This window comes from Salvelinus alpinus, chromosome 30 (genome assembly GCF_045679555.1).
Source record: "Salvelinus alpinus chromosome 30, SLU_Salpinus.1, whole genome shotgun sequence".
NCBI classification, from domain to species: Eukaryota; Metazoa; Chordata; class Actinopteri; order Salmoniformes; family Salmonidae; genus Salvelinus; species Salvelinus alpinus.
The window spans coordinates 15,238,021-15,261,871 of NC_092115.1; the positions used below are offsets into that span (position 1 = coordinate 15,238,021).

The 23,851-nt window shown below is 43.5% G+C and overlaps 1 protein-coding gene across 2 annotated transcripts; it reads left to right on the plus strand.

Annotated features, from left to right (window-relative positions):
• Window positions 1-4,556: 4,556 nt before the first annotated feature.
• Window positions 4,557-21,721, plus strand: LOC139560463 (nuclear receptor subfamily 2 group F member 6-like). Of its 2 annotated transcripts, none has more exons than XM_071377267.1 (5): window positions 4,557-5,609; window positions 5,907-6,686; window positions 8,062-8,156; window positions 12,306-12,884; window positions 19,908-21,721. In XM_071377267.1, exons 2-5 carry the CDS (start codon window positions 6,418-6,420, stop codon window positions 20,180-20,182), a joined length of 1,218 nt encoding a protein of 405 aa, XP_071233368.1. In that variant the 5' UTR covers window positions 4,557-5,609; window positions 5,907-6,417; the 3' UTR covers window positions 20,183-21,721. The 2 variants fall into 2 exon arrangements, with proteins under 2 accessions (XP_071233368.1, XP_071233369.1); XM_071377268.1 differs by having other exon boundaries at window positions 12,309-12,884.
• The last annotated feature ends 2,130 nt before the right edge of the window (window positions 21,722-23,851 follow it).

Here is a 23,851-nt window from a genome sequence, read left to right on the forward strand (position 1 = left end):
TTAAAAAGGATTTGACAGTAGATGGCATGGTTTGTGATAAGACTCCTGTATTCATAGGGAGTGAGAGGTATTTTGAATACTGTATGCATCAGAGGAGGCTGGTGGGAGGAGCTATAGTAGGACAGCTGGAATGGAATAAATACAACCGAGTCAAACGTGGGTTTTCCATGTGTTTCCATTGATTTCATTCCAGTCTTTACGATGAGCTCATCCTCCTATAGCTTATCCCACCAGCCTCCTATTTCAAACCATGCCTTTTAAACCATGGGATTGAGAACTCTGTAATGTAAGGATTGGTTTCCTCCAAACACCTCAACTCTCATCAGAGGATCTTCTGTGGAAAAAAAGACTGATGAATCCCCGAACTTAATCCCTCCTCAGTCCAGCAGATGTTTTCCTTTGACTCGGACAAAGGGCTTTGTTTTTATTACCAGGCTTGCCCATTCCTGTGGGGTCAAAGGTGAAGCCGGTCTCGGAGAGAAGCTGTCCCTGCAGGTCAAACAGTTTGACAGTCATTGGAGCGCGATGAAATGTCCCCCTCGTGTAAACGTCCATTATCAGTTTGTGTTGAAAACCTAGGCTACTTTCCATATGCTGCTAAGCTTGAGTACACATTCATCAACACCCAGGGTTCGAATAACACATTGACTATTGGGAGTGCCTTAGGCTGGACCAGTGTTGCGATTTCTAATGTTTACAGGTTTGTTGTTGGAGTACCCAGCACCCACATAACCCACAACAACAACAACAACAAGATATTTTGTGTGCAGGGATCATCATGTCAAAACAAAATAGAGCCTCACAAAAAATGGAGCAAACTATTTCTGGAAGGAAACTGTCCAGTTCTGTCCTCTGTCGTCAGCCAAGGATCAGTCGGCCGGTTGGACCTGCAGTAATGGAATGAAGCCGCCATGGAATCTGGATCTCAAATGACAGAGATCTAATTTATGTCTTTTAGGGGATGTATCTCTGAGTAATAATGAACTAGTATCAGGTTACACTTAGTTGGAAAGCCTTGTAGTATGTAATTATGCCATACTACTACCACTGTGTGTGTGTGTGTGTGTGTGTGTGTGTGTGTGTGTGTGTGTGTGTGTGTGTGTGTGTGTGTGTGTGTGTGTGTGTGTGTGTGTGTGTGTGTGTGTGTGTGTGTGTGTCATTTGCAGTCTTGCCTTACTGGACCGCTCGCAGAGAGTAACCGTGTTTCTGATTGGCGGTTCAAAGACCAAGGCACCCCACCCTCAATACACACACACCCTCAATGCACACACACACACACACACACACGCAGAGGCACACACAAAGCATGTGAGCATTAAACAGATACACACAAATTGTGTTATACTAAATCAGACATCAGAGGCATGCCAAACAGTAACTGCATCATCGGTTTGATCTACAGGAGCTATAATAGAGGGAGGTTGAAGTAAGGGCCTAAATTGGTGTGACGGTTGAACAAGTAGACTCTCAGGAATGTACCGAGCACTTGCTATGGTAGCAGCATGTTAATTAGTAGTAATTTAGCTTGGCAAACTGCTGCTGTGGCGGTTGAAGCCAGGAGTAGTTTAACAGACTTTAGCTAATGTAACACTAATGTCGGATTTTAAGAAATGATTGTTGTTTCATAATGCAATTTATGTATGTAATTACGTATGTAATGTATGTATGTGATTATGTATGTAATGTACGTATGTAATGTATGTATGTAATTATGTATGTAATGTATGTATGTAATGTATGTATGTAATGTATGTATGTAATTATGTATGTAATGTATGTATGTAATTATGTATGTAATGGATGTAACTCAAAAGGATTGGTCATGAAAATGTTGTGGAAGAAAAGGAAGGTCAACAGTTTCAATATCTTCTGTGCCCCCATCCCCCTCCACACACACACACACACACACACACACACACACAGCCACTCCCACAAACACACAGTCACTCCCACCCCCAAACACACACAGTCACTCCCCCCCATTCCCCTCCACACACACACACACACACACACACACACACACACACACACACACACACACACACACACACACACACACAGTCACTCCCACACGCACACAGTCACTCCCACACACACACGCTCCCACACACACAGCCACCCCACCACACACACACAGCCACCCCATCCACACACACACACAGCCACTCCCACACACACACAGCCACTCCCCCCAACACACACACACACACACACAGTCACTCCCACACACACACAGTCACCCCCCCCACATACACACACACAGCCACCCCCACCCCCACACACACAGTCACTCCCACACTCACACAGCCACCCCCCCCACAAACACACAGTCACTCCCACACTCACACAGCCCCCTCCCCCCCCCCCCCCCCCCCCCGCAGACACACAGTCACTCCTACACACACAGCCACTCCCACACTCACACAGCCACCCCCCGCAGACACACAGTCACTCCCTCACACACAGTCACTCCTACACACACAGCCACTCCCACACACACAGCCTCTCCCACATGCACACGCACACGAACACACAAAGCCACTCCTACACACACACACACACACACACACACACACACACACACACACACACACACACACACACACACACACACACACACACACACACACACACACACACACACACACACACACACACACACAAGAAGACATTATTTGGCTAATCTTGACCAACAATAGAGGTGCCATTGTCTCCTTTAATGGGACTTTCATTCAAATTAACACACACCTCTGATGACCCATTAGCCACACAGTGACCAGGACAATGCTACACTTTCCCGGTGACACACATACACACACACACACACACACACACACACACACACACACAGCCAGGGGGAAGGGTTTGGGCTCAGGAATTTCTTAGAATTATCTGTCTGTTCTAGATCTAGACAAAGAAAAAAGATAAGTTGGTGTTAGTGACACTTTTGTAGGTACAACGTCTTTCTGTGTCAGTTAAAAATTTATCATAGATTCATGACATTTCTCTGCACTTTTAGCCAGGATTGTTTTTCTTCTCCCTGCCTTTGTTTCTTTATCTAGGACAGGCATCATCTACTAGACCATCCTGGAGAGGCAGACCCACAAAGACTAACAGTTTAGGACAGGCATCATCTACTAGACCATCCTGGAGAGGCAGACCCACAAAGACTAACAGTTTAGGACAGGCATCATCTACTAGACCATCCTGGAGAGGCAGACCCACAAAGACTAACAGTTTAGGACAGGCATCATCTACTAGACCATCCTGGAGAGGCAGACCCACAAAGACTAACAGTTTAGGACAGGCATCATCTACTAGACCATCCTGGAGAGGCAGACCCACAAAGACTAACAGTTTAGGACAGGCATCATCTACTAGACCATCCTGGAGAGGCAGACCCACAAAGACTAACAGTTTAGGACAGGCATCATCTACTAGACCATCCTGGAGAGGCAGACCCACAAAGACTAACAGTTTAGGACAGGCATCATCTACTAGACCATCCTGGAGAGGCAGACCCACAAAGACTAACAGTTTAGGACAGGCGTCATCTACTAGACCATCCTGGAGAGGCAGACCCACAAAGACTAACAGTTTAGGACAGGCATCATCTACTAGACCATCCTGGAGAGGCAGACCCACAAAGACTAACAGTTTAGGACAGGCATCATCTACTAGACCATCCTGGAGAGGCAGACCAAGAAAGACCAACAGTCGAGGACAGGCATCATCTACTAGATTCAGATGCAGGCCGATTTGTTTCTTGAGTGAATGGTCGCGGTGCCGGAACATAATTACGGGCCTCCAGTTGGGGAACCCTGATCTAGGATGACCCTGGGCTTAGCGAGGCAGGGGTAAGTCTGCGTGACCTTTGGGGTTAACCTCGGACACGAATCACCATGTGCTCCACAAAGCAAGGTGATAGAGGACCTTTGTGAAATGGTGATGACCAAAACGTGGCGTTTTCTTTTAGCACAATGAGATGGGTCTTAAGCTGTCTATTCATTGACCAGGAGCTAAGATCAAAGTGCAGGCTATGATTTGCAGGGTTAATACATTACACTGAGAAAACATGTGTTGGCCTATTTCATATTACTGAGGTCAAAGGTTGTAGAGTAATCTGTGCTTTGTTATTGACATTATAGGAGGGATTCAGGGATGAAATGTTACAATTTCAAGTAGTCTATTGCATAACTTGTCTGTAGGAACAGAGTAAATAAACAAGTAACTTGACAATTTGCCATAGAAAGCCCACCCAATGTGTTGGGAGCTGAGACAGAACCATGTCTTGTGCATTTCCTGGAGGGCTTTGAGTTGTTTGCCATGGTCGGGGGTAGCTCTGGCCGTGTGCTTAGAGTCAGGCCTTGGGGTCATGCCTCTCTCCGAGGGGAGCGAACCTCCACATTCTTTTTCTCTGTGTGTGATAAGCCCCACAGCCCACTCTTTGCTCTTTGACTTCAATGTCCATATAAGGCAGCTGGTGCCATGGCAACCACAGGGCTTGAATAGCAGTGTCAAATCCCTGAGCACACACATGCCCCCATCCCCCTCCCTGCACACTCCCTCCCTCTCTCTCTATCTCTCTCTCTCTCTTGCTTGCTCTCTTGCTCTGCTAGCTCACACACACACACACAAGCTGAGGAAAACGGAGGGAGAAACCCATAGACACACAGAGAGAGGACGGTCTGTGTGGTGCCTTACAAAAGCCAATCTGTCTAGAGCCTAGTCTTCTTTTTAAATCTCAATTCAATTTTGTGGACTCTGAGGAGAGAAAGCCCCGTCCCTTCCCCCTCGCCTGCCTCAGCCACGGGAAGCACCCACACGGTCGGAGCACAGGGCTAGGCCGCAAGTCGTTAGTGCTCGGTGGGCAAGCACTGACAAAAGACTGGAGGGAGAGGCTAACACGGATGCTTAGAAAGCAGCTTCTCTGGCTTCTGAAGGGTGGAAAGGACGCTTTTAGGATTTCTAACCTAATCTGTGCTGTCTATTTTTGGAGGGACTGAAACAGAGACGGGTCTAGCCACTACCACAGAGGATATTGCTACAGCCTGTCTCAGAGACTGGTCTAGCCACTACCACAGAGGATATTGCTACAGCCTGTCTCAGAGACTGGTCTAGCCACTACCACAGAGGATATTGCTACAGCCTGTCTCAGAGACTGGTCTAGCCACTACCACAGAGGATATTGCTACAGCCTGTCTCAGAGACTGGTCTAGCCACTACCACAGAGGATATTGCTACAGCCTGTCTCTTGAACAACACACAAGGAAGAGAGGGCACTTCCTTGAGTTGAAAATCATTTTAAAGAGAGCCAGAAAGACTGGTTGATTTTGTAAAACAGAGACCGTAGCCACGGTTAAGACTTGATAGTAGTTCTTTGTGTGTCTTGAGGATTTAGCCATACAGTGTGCTGTGAAACATCAAGTTGTTTTGCTAGTGGTGACCTGGAAGAGCTCTTTTTGTCAACCAGAATGTTGCTGGTGCTCAGAGGATTGCTGGAAAACCTGTCTCTTGCCTCACTCTGTCTGTACCCTCCCTCTCCATGGCTGTAAGGGTGATCTAGCTAAAAGAAGACGTTGACATATTATATGAATATACTTGCAACGGTAAGCATACAATACAAGGCTTTTGTATTATTTCTCTCTAATGCCAGGATATAAGTAAGATATTGCAGAAAGGCAGCAGGACTCCACATACACTATAAGGAAGGTAAACTGCATGACAGTTTTACGAGGGGTGGCCACTGCTCCAGGGCTAGCGCGGTCCTTTTTCAGCCATTATTGTTGCTAGAGAGAATCGAGTGAGAGAGGATTTCCCTCTGTAATCATGTGCAAAGTGCGAGTTGTGTTGTGTTTTGGTCTCTTTTTGAAAATGTGTGTTTGATTAATTGTTTCCTGTGAAAGGTTCTGTCTCTTGGCTGAAGTGTAAACCATTCGACTGAACAGCAAGGTCCTCTAAAAGACAGCCGTCGAAGGACTTGGGGCCAAATAAATACATAACAAAAAACACAAAAAGAGTGGATAATTGAATAAGGAGAAAGAAGAAAACTGGGCATGGGGCAAAACAAAAGTTTCTAGAGTGAAAGGCGAAACAATTTCCAGGTCATAGTGGAAGGGGAGGAGACAAAACAGCTCTAGTGTTTTTTTTGGAACAAACATTCTACACCATACAATTTTTAAACCCATTTATACTCTGCATTAAAAGAGGGTGTGGGTAATTTTCTACCTTTGACTATTTAGTTTCTGACCCACTTTGAGGACCAAAAAGCCAAAAGAGAACATTTTATGAAAAGGCAGAGAATCTCCAAATCTTGAACTCTGAACAGAGGTGCACAAAGGAAATCAAAAAGTTTAGACAGCAGCAAACAAAATCGTTGGCTGTCTCCCATTCCTTCTGTGGTCTGCTAACCAAGCGATGGCCATGGTGAGTGGGGGCTGGGGAGATCCCAACGGGGGCACCAACGGGCTGGGGGAGAAGGGCTATCTGAGGGGAGAGGAGGAGGACGGTTCGCCCCAGGCCGGGGGCAGCGACATGGAGGTCGGGGACGAGGACAAGGCGTGTGTGGTGGACTGTGTGGTGTGTGGGGACAAGTCCAGCGGGAAGCACTACGGTGTGTTCACCTGCGAGGGCTGCAAGAGCTTCTTCAAGAGGAGCATCCGCCGCAACCTCAACTATACCTGCAGGTGAGACTCAATGGATAATTGTGATGATGATGTGATGGATTCTCAAAATGGATGGATAATTATAATAAGCTATTTACATTGTAACGTCGGAATTCACCTCTTCCTCCACCAAACTGTAACACCCGTCTGGGTAATTCTTATGAATAGCCTTTATTTCTGATTCCTTAGTTTGTCTGTTATCAATATCCCATCTGTACAGGCAAATGGATGCAAATAGCTAGAGTGAGTCATGCATTAATACATAGTTGACTCTGTGCAGAGCTGTTACAATCCCCACAGCAGTGTGTTTACTGGATGTGAGTCATCACTCACTTAAAGGAAAAATACACCAAAAAAACCATCTTTCTGTATTTCTTTAATTAGTCCACTGTTGATACAGTCCCAAAATGTTTTACATGTCAACAGTCATGTTTTCAAGATGCTGGACTTTCAAGAAGCAAAGTGTCACCGGTCACATCATCATATAATGCATTGTGCGTCATCATCATGATGTGGCCGGTGACACTTTGCTTCTTGAAAGTCCAGTATCTTGACAACTTGACTGCAAAACATTTTGTGACTGTATTAACAGTGATTTTCTTTTAAACCAAAACATAGTTTTTGAGTGGATTTTTTCTTTAACTGTGTGCCTTATATGATATAAAAGGTATCTGAAGAGAATAGCTGACTTAAAAATTGTATGACACTCCATCATTGCTTATAGGCAGACATCTTGATTGTCAATATTATTAGTAGACAACAATATGGGGTTGAATAGACACCTCTATTGTATTTCATTGTATTGTTCAACTCTGCATTGTGATATTTTGTATTGTATTGCGGTGTGATATTTATTGATTTACATTGTTTCCTCCATGTCCAAGAAGATGTCATACAAATGCATACGTTTTCTTGTACAAAACTATCCTCGAAGTGAGATAATTGAGTTTCCCCACTGTGGTCTAGTCATCCCTACATCAGCCACTCTGCCCATATTAAAAAATCCATGAGCATGATACAATATTAATGCCGTGGATCATCTAAGGAAAGACAGTGATTGGGCCATACACACTTATATAATCGGGTTCTGTAAATCAGCAGACACCTATAATATATTTAAATAGAAGCTTATTTTGTCTCGCATCATGTTTTATGCTTCAACTTTCTACATCTACCCTCTAGATACGTTATGCAACCATGCAGTCTGGTAACTCACAACTGCCTGCAAATGTTTTCTATCATATTAAGGTGACCTTTCTCCATTAAAGTGATAGCAGTACACATGCGCTACTATAGATTTTGCCAAGGGTTTGTAGCTGTAACAAGTGTCAGCAAAGCTAAATGTCATTATCATTGCTGTGTGGATTGGCATGACATGTTATGATCTATATTTCAGGTCGAATCGAGAGTGCCAGATCGACCAACATCACCGCAACCAGTGCCAGTACTGCCGCCTTGAGAAGTGTTTTCGCGTTGGCATGCGCAAAGAAGGTACTTATCCTGTCCACATACAGTAGGACCTTCCTTTATCTATGCACTTATCCTGTTCACATACAGTAGGACCTTCCTTTATCTATGTACTTATCCTGTTCACATACAGTAGGACCTTCCTTTTGTTATGTACTTATCCTGTCCACATACAGTAGGACCTTCCTTTTGTTATGTACTTATCCTGTCCACATACAGTAGGATTTTCCTTTTGTTATGTACTTATCCTGTCCACATACAGTAGGACCTTCCTTTTGTTATGCACTTATCCTGTCCACATACAGTAGGACCTTCCTTTTGTTATGCACTTATCCTGTCCACATACAGTAGGATCTTCCTTTTGTTATGTTTGTATGTATTCTATGCAGAATATCAGGTTATTTTGACATGGATGTTCAAAGACATGAACTCCAGTCAATAGACTGTGTCCATAGCCAAATGTATGTTCTAAAAAAAAACAATTGTTTTAAAATTGTCTTTTTTTTTACCATTACATTGACCCATAGTGTTGTCACATACAACTACACTGGCCGTATCATGGCTTGCCATCCATGCAGGCTCCATGCCGTGTCCTTTGTCATCTAATCTAGTGCCTGCGTGAGCGACTGGGATACAAGGAACAAGCCACCTGCGGCCCTGTGCACCAGTCTTTCACACACATCTCTGTCTATACCTCAACTGTTGTCTGAAGTCCCAGGTGATGAAGCCCTGTATATGCAGTGGTTGGTTAGTTGTTTTTCCATAGGCCTTTGATTAGAAATATTACATACCATCTGTATGGTAGTGGTTCCACCGTTACCCTGGTTGCCATGTCATCTTACACTGTAGGCCTATTGAAGCCCTAAGTAAAATATAGTATCCCTATGCCATTGATATGAGGCATTATTGTAGGATAAAGAGGCTGTAGCCTGAAGTTCCACAATGAGTATAGCCCACAATGACTTATTTGGGCGGTTGCAGAAAACTAGAGGAACTCTGAATGCTGCCTCTTCAGTCTAATATTGATGACTCTTTCCCTTTCAAGGTCAAATTACTCACCCGATGGCTTAATACGTTAACTACAGTTGAAGTGGGAAGTTTACATACACCTTAGCCAAATACATTTAAACTCAGTTTTTCAAAACTCCTGACATTTAATCCATGTAAAAATTCCCTGTCTTAGGTCAGTTTGGATCACCACTTTATTTTAAGAATGTGAAATGTCAGAATAATTGTCAAGCCCTGACCTTAGAGAGCCTTTTTTATTCTCTATTTGGTTAGGTCAGGGTGTGACTTGTGTGGGCAAATCTATGTTTCTATTTCTTTGTTGGCCTAGTATGGTTTCCAATCAGAGGCAGCTGTTTATCATTGTCTCTGATTGGGGATCATACTTAGGCAGCCCTTTTCCCACCTTAGATTGTGGGATCTTGATGTTGTATTGATTTTGTATAGTTGCTGTGTAGCCTGCAGAACTTTACGGTCGTTTTTGTATTTTGTTGGTTTTCGGTGTTCATTTTAAATAAAAGTAAGATGTTCGCCTACCACGCTGCACCTTGGTCTCCTCATTCCATCAACGAACGTGACAATAATAGTAGAGAGAATGATTTATTTCAGCTTTTATTTCTTTAATCACATTCCCAGTGGGTCAGAAGTTTACATACACTCAATTAGTATTTGGTAGCATTGCCTTAAAATTCTTTAACTTGGGTCAAACGTTTCGGGTAGCCTTCCACATGCTTCCCACAATAAGTTGGGTGAATTTTGGCCCATTCCTCCTCACAGAGCTGGTGTAACTGAGTCAGGTTTGTAGGCCTCCTTGCTCGCACACGCTTTTTCAGTTCTGCCCACACATTTTCTATGGGATTGAGGTCAGGGCTTTGTGATGGCCACTCCAATACCTTAACTTTGTTGTCCTTGAGTCATTTTGCCATAACTTTGGAAGTGTACTTGGGGTCATTGTCCATTTGGAAGACCCATTTTTGCGACCAAGCTTTAACTTCCAGACTGATGTCTTGAGATGTTGCATCTATATATCCACATAATTTTCCTTCCTCATAATTTTCCTTCCTTTTGTGAAGTGCACCAGTCCCTCCTGCAGCAAAGCACCCCCACAATATGATGCTGCCACCCCTGCGCTTCACGGTTGGGATGGTGTTCTTCGGCTTGCAAGCCTCCCCATTTTTCCTCCAAACATAACGATGGTCATTATGGCCAAACAGTTCTATTTTTGTTTCATCAGACCAGAGGACACTTCTCCAAAAAGTACGATCTTTGTCCACATGTGCAGTTGCAAAGCCTAGTCTGGTTTTTTAATGGCGGTTTTGGAGCAGTGGCTTCTTCCTTGCTGAGCGGCCTTTCAGGTTATGTCGATATAGGACTCGTTTTACTGTGGATATAGATACTTTTGTACCTGTCTCCTCCAGCATCTTCACAAGGTCCTTTGCTGTTGTTCTGGGATTGATTTGCACTTTTCGCACCAAAGTACGTTCATCTCTAGGAGACAGAACGCATCTCCTTCCTGAGCGGTATGAAGGCTGTTTGGTCCCATGGTGTTTATACTTGTGTACTATTGTTTGTACAGATGAACGTGGTACCTTCAGGCGTTTGGAAATTGCTCCCAAGGATTAACCAGACTTGTGGAGGTCTACAATTTCATTTCTGAGGTCTTTTATTCTGAGATTTCTTTAGATTTTCCCATGATGTTAAGCAAAGAGGCAATGAGTTTGAAGGTAGGCCTTGAAATGCATCCACAGGTACACCTCCAATTGACTCAAATGTTGTCAATTAGTTTATCAGAAGCAATGACATCATTTTCTGCAATTTTCCAAGCTGTTTAAAGGCACAGTCAACTTAGTGCATGTAAACTTCTGACCCACTGGAATTGTGATACAGTGAATTATAAGTGAAATAATCTGTCTGTAAACAATTGTTGGAAAAATTACTTGTCATGCACAAAGTAGATGTCCTAACCGACTTGCCAAAACTATAGTTTGTTAACAAGAAATCTCTGGAGTGGTTGAAAAACAAGTTTTAATGACTCCAACCTAAGTGTATGTAAACTTCCGACTTCAACTGTATAGTTGGGAATATTTAATACCTTAACTATGGCTGGAAGCATTTTATACCTTAACTATGGCTGGAAACATTTAATAGGTTAACTATGGCTGGGAAAATTTAATAGGTTAACTATGGCTGGGAAAATTTAATAGGTTAACTATGGCTGGAAGCATTTAATACATTAACTATGGCTGGAAGCTTTTAATACGTTAACTATGGCTGGAAGCATTTAATACGTTAACTATGGCTGGAAGCATTTAATGGGTTAACTATGGCTGGAAGCATTTAATACCTTAACTATGGCTGGGAATATTTAATACCTTAACTATGGCTGGAAGCTTTTAATACGTTAACTATGGCTGGAAGCATTTAATGGGTTAACTATGGCTGGAAGCATTTAATACCTTAACTATGGCTGGGAATATTTAATACCTTAACTATGGCTGGAAGCATTTAATACCTTAACTATGGCTGGAAGCATTTAGGAGGTTAACTATGGCTGGAAGCATTTAATACCTTAACTATGGCTGGAAGCATTTAGGAGGTTAACTATGGCTGGAAGCATCATAGCAGTATTTGATACAGCCACCCTCTCATCCTCCCAATGAGGGGAAATTATTTAATTTTCTTTCTAAGAGCAATAAATATGAACACAAAGGCCAGAGTCATCTTTTATCCCACTTTTGGTAATACAAATATTTGCATAGTAAAAGATGAACACCTCCTGAGGAATATTCATCTTTGAGGAAAATATATTTTAATGTAGAATTCTGCTGTGTTTGTGTTATTCCTCAAGTTAACATTCACTTGGAGAATTCTCAAGTAATGCGAGTCCTCTGTTTCGCCCATTGTTATTTAGGTATCTGTCTGTGCCCCATGGTGGCCACTTTAATCTGGAATTATATGGTGTTAATCTGGTCAAGACCGTCTGTTGATAATCTGCCAGACCTCCTACTGCAAGAGAGCATGCCTGACTCATTTTCAACTTCTCCCCCCTGCCCTCCCTACTTTTCACCCCAAATCCTAATCACTTCCGTCCTCCCCATCTCCCTGCACCTTCTTAACTCCAACCCCAACCCATACCCCTCCCCCTTTGTGCCTCCATCCCCACCCCAGCAGTTCAGCGCGGACGTATCCCCCCCTCACACTCCAGCCTCAGCCCCACGGGCACCCCAGTAGGTGGTGGTAGCGGCGTCGGAGTGGCAGAGTTTTACAACAACAACGGCGGGCAGCCCGTGTCGGAGCTCATCTCCCAGCTGCTGCGTGCCGAGCCCTACCCCAGCAGCCGCTACGGCCACCAGTACAACCAACAGGGCCAGGCCACCGGCGCAGGCGGGGCCGTTATGGGCATTGACAACATCTGCGAGCTGGCAGCCAGACTGCTCTTCAGCACCATCGAGTGGGCCAGGAACATCCCCTACTTCCCAGAGCTGCCTGTGTCAGAGCAGGTGGCTCTGCTCAGGTTGAGTTGGAGCGAGTTGTTCATTCTGAACGCAGCCCAGTCCGCCCTGCCCCTCCACATGGCCCCGCTGCTGGCCGCGGCGGGCTTCCACTCCTCGCCCATGTCGGCCGAGCGAGTGGTGTCCTTCATGGACCAGGTGAGGGTGTTCCAGAACCAGGTGGACAAGTTGACTCGGCTCCAGGTGGACTCGGCCGAGTACAGCTGCCTCAAGGCCATCGTCCTCTTCTCACCAGGTGAGTTATTTTTTTTTTTATTCTCACTATGTGGATTGAGATAATTTAGTTTTAGATTTTTTGGGGGACACGCTGAGACTTTACAACATGCATGTCAGACTTTCAGCCTACATTCCTGACTTTTTGACCTGCTACATGTTGAGACTTTTGGCTACTGTGCATACTTAGAAATTCAAACATTTGATTTGCATGATGGGACGTTTGACTTGCGTATAGGGTTGCAAGGGGAGGGTATATTACTGGAAACTCAAAGTTCTTTGTAATTTTATCAGATGACAATGAGTGGCCTTTTGGGTAATTCAGATTATTTCTGGCCCTTTGTGTGGCCTTTTCGCATGTAAAATATATCACATAATCAAATAATATCTAATACAAAATAGAATAACAAAAAAAATAGATTGACAAAGCGGTAAAACATTATCCAAAATATAAACCATCAACTTTATAAATACCATTGGTGTTTAATATGAGGGTTTCGGAATGACATATCCTTTATATATATTTGTACACACATATTTGACCATGTCAATATCTCTTTGTTGTAAATGTTTTGGCGCCAAACTGGTAGTCTGGCTAACACTAAATTCCTCTTTGATGTTGTCGGCACAATGCGTTGATAGTCAAGGTGGCTGTGCTTTTACTGGTTGTCTCGGCTCTGTGTCTTTCTCAGTCAAACACCCACATGTACAGCCCCGAGAGCCGCCCCTTTCCATTACAATCGTTGGATTTAAATCCATGAAAACTAAAGGCATAGATACGGTAAATGACTTGGTAATCTGAAATACATTTATTTCAACGGCAGAATTCAAAAGCAATTTTGGACTGACCAACTGAGATATTTTACTGATATGATAGGTAAGATATACATAACCTTACAGAGAGCCTATCCAACGGACAATCTCAGAAAAATAGATCAACTATTGGAATCAAGACTTAAAAAGAAAGTTGTTTGTCAGAAGTATTACAATGTAAATGTACATTTAAATCCTTCTGTCTGCATCAAGACATGGCGTATGAGGGTTCAGTGAGATACCAGATGGGTTGGACGATACATTTCTTGTCAATCATCTTGAAAAAACGTATACTTAAACTGAAAATCAACCAATCCTCCATCTTTAACACAATGGAAAGGTCAAATGCTTTATTAACTAACTGTTGAAAGTGCATGGGAGACTGAGAGAAACAAAATGGTGCAGTTTGAGGCCATGTGGCGGAGAGTGATGCGGGCGCTGGAGATGTGGGTCTAGGCAGGTGTGATGTAGCTAAGGTTTGTGTGGGTCTGTATACTGTCGTTTGTATGTGTATTATTTAAAAATATATACAATATATACAATACAATCTTACCCAAAATAAATAACTTTCAAATCCAAACAAGGAGAGAGGTCTCAATCAAGAGAACCAATTAAGCCCGATGCACAATTCCGGAACTGTCATGTATGTACGTACATGTGGCTCCAGAGTGGCACAGCGGTCTAAGGCACTGCATCTCGGTGAGAGGCGTCACTACAGACACTGGTTGGATTCCAGGCTGTATCACAACTGGCCATGATTGGGAGTCCCATAAGGCGGCGCACAATTGACCCAGTGTGTCCGGGTTAGGGTTTGGCTGGGGTAGGCCATCATTGTAAATAAGAATTTGTTCTTAACTGACTTGCTTAGTTAAATAAAAGGTTACATAAAAAAACATGCCGTGTCTGAGGGTGGCTCTGTTACTAATTAGTACATGTGATCATCGGTACTTGCACTTGACCCATGACCTCTGATAAAGATTGTTCTCCTACCCTCATCCCTGCCTCAGTGGTGTTAAAAGGAAAGCTTAACATTCTGAAACATGGAACACATGAGACCACTAACTACTCTGAACCTAGAGGGAAATCTACCTGAAAATTGGAGCATGTGGATCCAGCCTTTAATTCAACCTTTATATAATCGCCAGTGGCATCTCCGAGAAATCCGAAATAGTGAAATGTGCCACATTCCTGCACATAGCCAGAGATGATGCAATCAAGATATTCAATACTGTAACGACCATGGGTTTATAAGTGTGGATATCGACTCTGCCGCTTGAGCATGCTTTTGGGGCACAGTCGATAGCGCGCCGGACTTCGGGCTAGAAGGTCCAGGGTTCAAGACCTGCTCCCTGCTGTTTCATTACATTGGTGTCAGAAGTGATCGGACCTTGCATCCACGACAGTGCGTGTGCTTGACCAATGAGCGCGTTCCTATAAGACGTAGAGTTGCAAGCTAGCGCGAGGACGCCCTCTTTGAAAGGAGGGAGTAGTGTAATGGCCCTGGGTTTATAAGCACGGATATCGACTCTGCCGCTTGAGCATGCTTTTGAGGCACAGTCGATAGCGTGCTGGACTTCGGACTAGAAGGTCGAGGGTTTGAGACCTGCTCCCTGTTTCATTACAATACTTTTGATTTTGACGATGATGTAGATGACTTGGATGTATTAAAAGCGCTTTTCCGAAAGTACTGTGAGCCAAGAACAAATCTGACGTACCTGATGCATATCTTTTCACGAGAGCCAAGGACAAACAGAGTCAATTGATGCTTACTGACTCATCTAAAAAAAAAAAAACGTTTCAACAATTTACCGAGTCACTGATACGGGACAGAATTGTGTGTGGAATCACAAATGGCCAAGTGCGAGGCAAATTACTTGCCGTGCTAGTGAAGTGAGCCAGAGCCAGCTGAAAATGCTTCATGATGAAGTCGAGGTGCCCGTTCTTAAGGTGCATGAGCAAAAGAAAACACAGAATTGGGAAAAAATGCCCAGCTAGTAAAAGAGAAGTTGCAGGGACAATGCTCACGTTGAGGGTACAAATATGAACCAAAAAAAGTGTCCAGCATAAGGTCAGATATGCAAAGCATATCACAGAAAAAATCCATTACGCCAAAATGTGCTCCTCACGCACACAGACAAAAGATTCACGGGATTTACAAGGAGATGACAGCAGGAAATTAGGACATGTTCATTGGGACAATTGAGTGAAGTACAATTTGTTGCTCAGCTAGTGAATATCAATGAGAAAAATACTGAGAAAGAGCAGTGAACAGAAACACTATAAATTAACAACCATAAACTTACTGTTAAGCTGGATACAGGAGCTGAGTGTAACGTCTGTCCGTGAGAGACTTGAAAACGCTGAAAGTGAAGGACGTTTCCATGCAAAAATCCAACTGCAAGCTAGTGACGTATTCTGGCCACCAGATGGAGCCAAAAGCAAGAATACACTCAAATGTCAATACAAAGAGAAAGTGTTTGAACTGGAATGTCAAGTGATAGAACAAGATGCACCTGCAATACTTGGAAGATCAGCTTGTCTGCAAATGGGCTTAATACAGAGAATATTCAAGCTTGAACAAAGGACAGAGATGGATCATTTGCAAATGAAGATGTATTCACAGGTCTCGGATGTGTTCCATGAGTTCATCACATACAAATAGACGCAGAAGTCACACCAGTGGTTAACTCATCCAGAAAAGTAGCTGTAGCACAGAACCGCGTGGAGAACATGGATGTCGTCGTCAGTCAAACTGAGCCTCCTGAATGGGTAAACAGCTTGGTGACAATCATGAGGCCAAACAAAATACGGGTATGCATGGACCCACAGGATCTAAACAAAGCCATCAAGAGAGAACATTATCCTTTACGTACCATTGAAGAGGTAGTTGCTGAAATGCCTATCGCCAAGGTATTTTCAGTAGTTGATGCAAACCAAGGATTCTGGCAAATCTGGATGAAGAGAGCTCCCGACTCTACACGTTCAATATGCCGTTTGGGAGGTATTCATTCAAGAGACTGCCGTTTTTGGAATCGTGTCATCTCCAGAGGTGTTCCAGAGGTGCCTCGCCCAGCATTTTTATGGAAGGTGTTGTAAACGTCATGGATGATATTCTTGTCTGGGGTGATGACACAGAGCAGCACGACCGGAGACTGAGACTGCTACTAGACAGACTGAGAAGCATCAACTTGAAACTGAATAAGGACAAGTGCAAAATCAGAATGACAGAAATTCACTACATTGGACATGTGTTAAGCAAAGAAGGCCTGAAACCAGACTCCAAAAAGGACAGAGCAATACAAGAAATGCCAGAACCAGAGGACAAAGCAGTGCTTCAGAGGTTCATGGGAATGTTGAAGTATCTCGCAAAGTTCATCCCAAATCTCTCTCATGTCAGCGCACCACTGAGACAACTGCTGGAAGGAGACGTTCAGTGGCACTGGGAGTCTTCACAGGAACAAACCTTCAAAAGCTTGAAAACACTTGTCAGTAATGCGTCAGTGTTAAAGCACTACAATGTAAAAAACACAGACACTATCTGTGGATGCAAGTTCATAAGGCTTGGGAGCTGTGATCCTGCAAGATGGTCAGCCAATCGCATACGGGTCAAGATCCCTCAGACTGTCAAAAGAGATACGCTCCAATTGAAAAAGAGCTACTGGCGATTAGTGTATGGCTGCGAGAAGTTTCATCAACACCTGTATGGAAACCAGATCCAGGTGGAGTCGGATCACAAGCCCTTGGAAACAATCTTCAAGAAGTCGCTCCAGAAAGCACCAGGCAGACTGCAGAGAATGCTGATGAGACTACAGAGATACAGTCTACATGTGACAGACAAACCAGGAAAGGAGATGCACTGAGACGAGCATACCTGAAGGAACAGATAAAGAAATTGCTGGATGGTGAGCTGGATGTTAACTACATTGCTCATCAACTTCCTGTTTCAGAAGAGAAACTGCAGCAATTCAAAACAGCAACAGCAGAAGATGAAGAGTTAAGACTGGTCACAGAAACAGTTAAAAAAGGATGGCCAGACGAGGGGTAAAGTTGCAAAGAAAATACAGCACTACTGGAACTTCAGAGAGGACTTGACATACTCAGATGGACTGCTGTTCAGAAGTTCAAAACGTGTCGTTCCTCAGAAAATGAGAGAAGAAATAAAAATTCCTGGAGCACACATGGGAGTCGTCAAATGTAAGGAACGAGCAAGGATGTTCTGTTCTGGCCAGGCATGTCTAAACAGATTGAAGATGTTGTAACAAAATGTGTAGTCTGCAACTAACACAAAAACAACAACCAAAGAGAGCCACTCATGTCTCATCCAGTTCCAGAGAGAGCTTGGGCCAAAGTTGGAGTGGACCTCTTCCATTACAACGACACAGACTATCTACTATTTCTACTATTACTACTAAATCTCCAATCTCAGTGGGACAACAAGTAAACACACCATTACAGAACTAAAGTCGATCTCAGCAAGGCTTGGGTTTCTAACGTTTTGTGCTCCGACAATGGAAGACAGTTGGTGAGTCAAGAAATGTCAAAGTTCTCTATCAACAGGGAGTTCAAACATGTCACGTTGAGGCCTAGATTTCCACAGTCAAACGGCCAAGCTGAGACAGCAGTTCAGACTGTGAAGAACCTGTTGAAAAAAGCATGAGAGAGCAACGGAGATCCTTACATAGCTCTCCTAGAGTAAAGAAAATGTACGTACCTGGAATGCCTGAGGGTGGCGTTGTTACTAATTAGAACATGTGATCATCGGTACTTGCACTTGACCCATGACCTCTGATAAAGATTGTTCTCCTACCCTCATCCCTGCCTCAGTGTGCTAATATATTACAGGAGCAAATATTGCATTAATAAACGGCCTCCTTTCCAGACCAGTTTGGTCACAGCTCTCCCTGCGCTGTGAGTCACGTGGGTCACATCTGCAAGGCTACCAAACTGGTAAACTTGTGAAAACGGTTGTGAAACGTTATTGCAGTTAATTGAAAATAATGGCATTGTTGATTTATTTTCATTAATTAGGCTATTTTCTCTTGAACCATATGGTCTATCCACTACAAACTCATGGACCAAATTGACACATACAAAATGTATTCATATGTAGTATTAATTTTTGTAACAGTTATTCAAAGTATAAATTACCTAAATTACCATAGATTACCTGTTAATTACCAAAGTTAGTTAAATTTACATTAGCTTTGCAACCCTACATAATAATTTTCTTCTTTTTTTACTAACATACTGAGACTTTAACATTTCTAATGGGAAAATAGACACTGAGTGTACAAAACATTAGGAACACCTGCTCTTTCCATGGCATAGACTAACCAGGTGAATCCAGGTGAAAGCTATGATCCCTTATTGATGTCACTTGTTAAATCCACTTCAATCCGTGTAGATGAAGGGGAGGAGACAGGTTAAAGAAGGATATTCAAGCCTTGAGACAACTGAGACATGGATTGTGTGTGTCATTCAGAGGGTAAATGGACTAGACAAAAGATTGAAGTGCCTATGAAAGGGGCATGGTAGTAGGTTCCAGGCCCACCGCTGCTGAGGTTTTCACGCTGTATCAAAAATGGTCCACCACCCAAAGGACATCCAGCCAACTTGACACAATTGGCGTCAACATGGGCCAGCGTCCCTGTGGAATGCTTTTGATACCTTGTAGTCCATGCCCCAACGAATTGAGGCTGGACAAAACGGGGTGCAACTCAATATTATTATCCTAATGTTTTGTCCACTCAGTGTTTCTCTTGATGTTATCTAAGGATACCAAAGCACCTGCTGGTCAAATGACAAAACCTGAACACAGGTGTACTGGTAGATTTGAGGAGAGTGGCGCCCTCTCCTGGCATGACAGTACAAGTGCAGAGTATAATCACAGGCCAAAATGTGTTGTAGTGGATATTGTAATTGAAAGGTCTGTATTGCACACTTACCCAAAGAGTGTAATTTTTTTTACATGTCAACAGTTGTGTGCATTATTTTGCTTCAAATGACCTAAATCAAGACTTACATCAACAAAACATACAGATGATACAATGTGTAGAAGACAGGAGAACAGAGAAGGTACAACCTGACCTTTTCTTTGTTTTTGGTCAGAGTTTTTTATTTTTATTTGTTGGTGCCAAACAGAATTCTGTATGTAGGTTCCCGTCTCAGTTAAGTACTGCTCCCTCCCACTCTACTCACCTCAAGTCTCTGTCACTCCCTCCTTCCCTCTCAGATGCGTGTGGGCTGACAGACCCGGTCCACGTGGAGTCTCTGCAGGAGAAGGCCCAGGTGGCTCTGACAGAATATGAGCGGATGCAGTACCCAGGTCAGCCGCAGCGCTTCGGCCGCTTGCTCCTCCGCCTGCCCGCCCTCCGTGCCGTGCCTGCCAACCTCATCTCCCAGCTCTTCTTCATGCGTCTGGTGGGAAAGACACCCATTGAGACGCTCATCCGCGACATGCAGCTCTCCGGAAGCTCCATCAGCTGGCCCTACGTCCCTGGTCAGTAACCCCCAAAATTAGGTCTCCTTCTGTGCAGTGACGACAAGGACCACAGGTTCCTCTGAATCATCATGATCCATCTGTGTGATCCTATGCTAGCGCCAGCTGGACATCATACATACTGTACTGTCTCCATGAACTGAGCTCTCCATACCAGCCTAGTGCCAGCTGGGTCTATTGCCAGCACACCTGCTGTGCCCCGTTATGGCGACCTGAGTCAGCCATGCCATCCGCATGCCATAGTGACTAGGGACACCTTACATACAGACATTACTGTCCTGCCAATAGAGGTCACTGGAACCTTGTCTCATTTTCCACATCTCATTGCCTTCGGTGCAATGACTGTCGACATCTACATCAGACATTGGAATTCTGGTAGAAAACCTGTATTATGGAGCTATTAGTCTGTTCCATTCTGTTCCTTAAGGCTGGTTTATACTTGGTCTAACGACATGTCTATAGACAAATAGAACGCAACAAGGGTCTCTGGTCAAAACAACATTTAATTTATACTCGGGTGTATAGAGCTGTTACTGCGGCTGTTGGTTTCCTTGTCGGTGACGCATTAAAGTTCAACGTTGACCCTGTCGCAGCATCCGTTGTCATGGTTACCTGACTGAGACAGTAACAAGACAGTGCACAAGTTCTCCAATTCTTTGGTAGAATGCCCTGCTTTTATTTCATCACGCTCACAACCATAAGCTATTTTCTTTAATTAGCTAGCTAGCTTTCAATTACCTTGTAAATAATCATCTTGTTGAGTTTATTTTCCTGTAATGATTCATGCAAATTTGCTAAAGTTAAGACGTGGTCGACAATGACAAGTTTGATGTTGGACGACAATTGAATGCTCATGATGTCACTGCGACAACTTTCTACAGACATGTCGATAGAAGGACTATAAACAAGCCTCTTCACTGAAGGGTCTTCACCTAACTTAGATGGTCCTCCACCATATTTCTCACTCCTATCCCTTCAGATATGCGAACACAAACTTGATAGGAGGAAACGGGAAGGTGCTAGGGGCTGAAATGAACCTTGGACAAGAAATTACACTAAAATCTTTATCGTCCACAGAAATTTCACCAAAAACGTCATTGTCCTTGAAGAGGTTAAAGATTTGATATTTGAACTAGTAGATCAGCCAGGCAGATGAAGTGGAGATACTTACAGATGGACTCAATGACTGTTTCCATGTATCACTCATAGGGATCTTAATTGTTGCATTGGGCAACTTTTAAAAAGCCACAGTTAAATGAATATGGATTGATACCGCACAAGACAACAGAATGCTATCGATTGATTTCTTCTTAAGGCAACCTCTCTGTCATTGTTGTTCACCACAAACCGCCTTCTTTTCAATGACTGCTTTTTCAATATTCAGTATGAATTAGGACACTGCAGTAAGAGTAGATCATTCATCTGGACATATTCTTTCAAATCAACACTGTTTTTTCAATACGGACTGATATTTTAACTACAATGACGAATGCAGCTGATATGAGTGACAGGCTGATTGTTGAAACAAAAAAGTATGTAATCAAAAAGGTTGTGGCCAAATGGTTCACCTATGACCTATGACCATACTGAAAACAAAGAGCAAATGCTGTTGGTACTTTAAAAATAAATCACATCAAAACCTATTTTACTTTACAAGCTATAAGAAGTGTACATATTGTAAATGTAGGGAACCAAAGGCTTAAATGGTGTTGATGGTATAATAATTTTTTTTTAGGCCATGTTGTCTTGCTGCATGTCACAATGTTGTTTTTGATTTTTTGAGGTTTTTCATCTCTACCAAATGGGATTGGATAGTAAAGTTATTTTTTTTAATGTTGAGTTCACAGGTTCTTTTTTAAAAACCTTAATATTTTATGTAAAAATACCTCTACCATCCTTTGAAATGTGTTAAAAAAGACGTGTCTCTCCATGGTGGTGAAAATGACACTGGTGCAGAACAAGAGGCTACTCCTGAGCCAATTCTGTTCCCATCACAAAGCAATGCATCCTAGGAGCTAACTGTACAACACTTAGGTGATATGGGAGTTTATTGTCATGGCTGTATGGCAATGGGACTGCGCTTGGAGGCTACGATCCCAAAACATCACACTACCTGTGAGAGACTGAGAATACAGTGGGGAGAACAAGTATTTGATACACTGCCGATTTTGCAGGTTTTCCTACTTACAAAGCATGTAGAGGTCTGTCATTTTTATCATAGGTACACTTCAACTGTGAGAGACGGAATCTAAAACAAAAATCCAGAAAATCACATTGTATGATTTTTAAGTAATTAATTTGCATTTTATTGCATGACATAAGTATTTGATCACCTACCAACCAGTAAGAATTCCGGCTCTCACAGACCTGTTAGTTTTTCTTTAAGAAGCCCTCCTGTTCTCCACTCATTACCTGTATTAACTGCACCTGTTTGAACTCGTTACCTGTATAAAAGACACCTGTCCACACACTCAATCAAACAGACTCCAACCTCTCCACAATGGCCAAGACCAGAGAGCTGTGTAAGGACATCAGGGATAAATTGTAGACCTGTACAAGGCTGGGATGGGCTACAGGACAATAGCCAAGCAGCTTGGTGAGAAGGCAACAACTGTTGGCACAATTATTAGAAAATGTAAGAAGTTCAAGATGACGGTCAATCACCCTCGGTCTGGGGCTCCATGCAAGATCTCACCTCGTGGGGCATCAATGATCATGAGGAATGTGAGGGATCAGCCCAGAACTACACGGCAGGACCTGGTCAATGACCTGAAGAGAGCTGGGACCACAGTCTCAAAGAAAACCATTAGTAACACACTACGCCGTCATGGATTAAAATCCTGCAGCGCACGCAAGGTCCCCCTGCTCAAGCCAGCGCATGTCCAGGCCCGTCTGAAGTTTGCCAATGACCATCTGGATGATCCAGAGGAGGAATGGGAGAAGGTCATGTGGTCTGATGAGACAAAAATAGAGCTTTTTGCTCTAAACTCCACTCGCCGTGTTTGGAGGAATAGAAGGATGAGTACAACCCCAAGAACACCATCCCAACCGTGAAGCATGGAGGTGGAAACATCATTCTTTGGGGATGCTTTTCTGCAAAGGGGACAGGACGACTGCACCGTATTGAGGGGAGGATGGATGGGGCCATGTATCGCGAGATCTTGACCAACAACCTCCTTCCCTCAGTAAGAGCATTGAAGATGGGTCGTGGCTGGGTCTTCCAGCATGACAACGACCCGAAACACACAGCCAGGGCAACTAAGGAGTGGCTCCGTAAGAAGCATCTCAAGGTCCTGGAGTGGCCTAGCCAGTCTCCAGACCTGAACCCAATAGAAAATCTTTGGAGGGAGCCGAAAGTCCGTATTGCCCAGCGACAGCCCCGAAACCTGAAGGATCTGGAGAAGGTCTGTATGGAGGAGTGGGCCAAAATCCCTGCTGCAGTGTGTGCAAACCTGGTCAAGAACTACAGGAAACGTATGATCTCTGTAATTGCAAACTAAGGTTTCTGTACCAAATATTCAGTTCTGCTTTTCTGATGTATCAAATACTTATGTCATGCAATAAAATGCAAATTAATTACTTAAAAATCATACAATGTGATTTTCTGGATTTTTGTTTTAGATTCCTTCTCTCACAGTTGAAGTGTACCTATGATAAAAATTACAGACCTCTACATG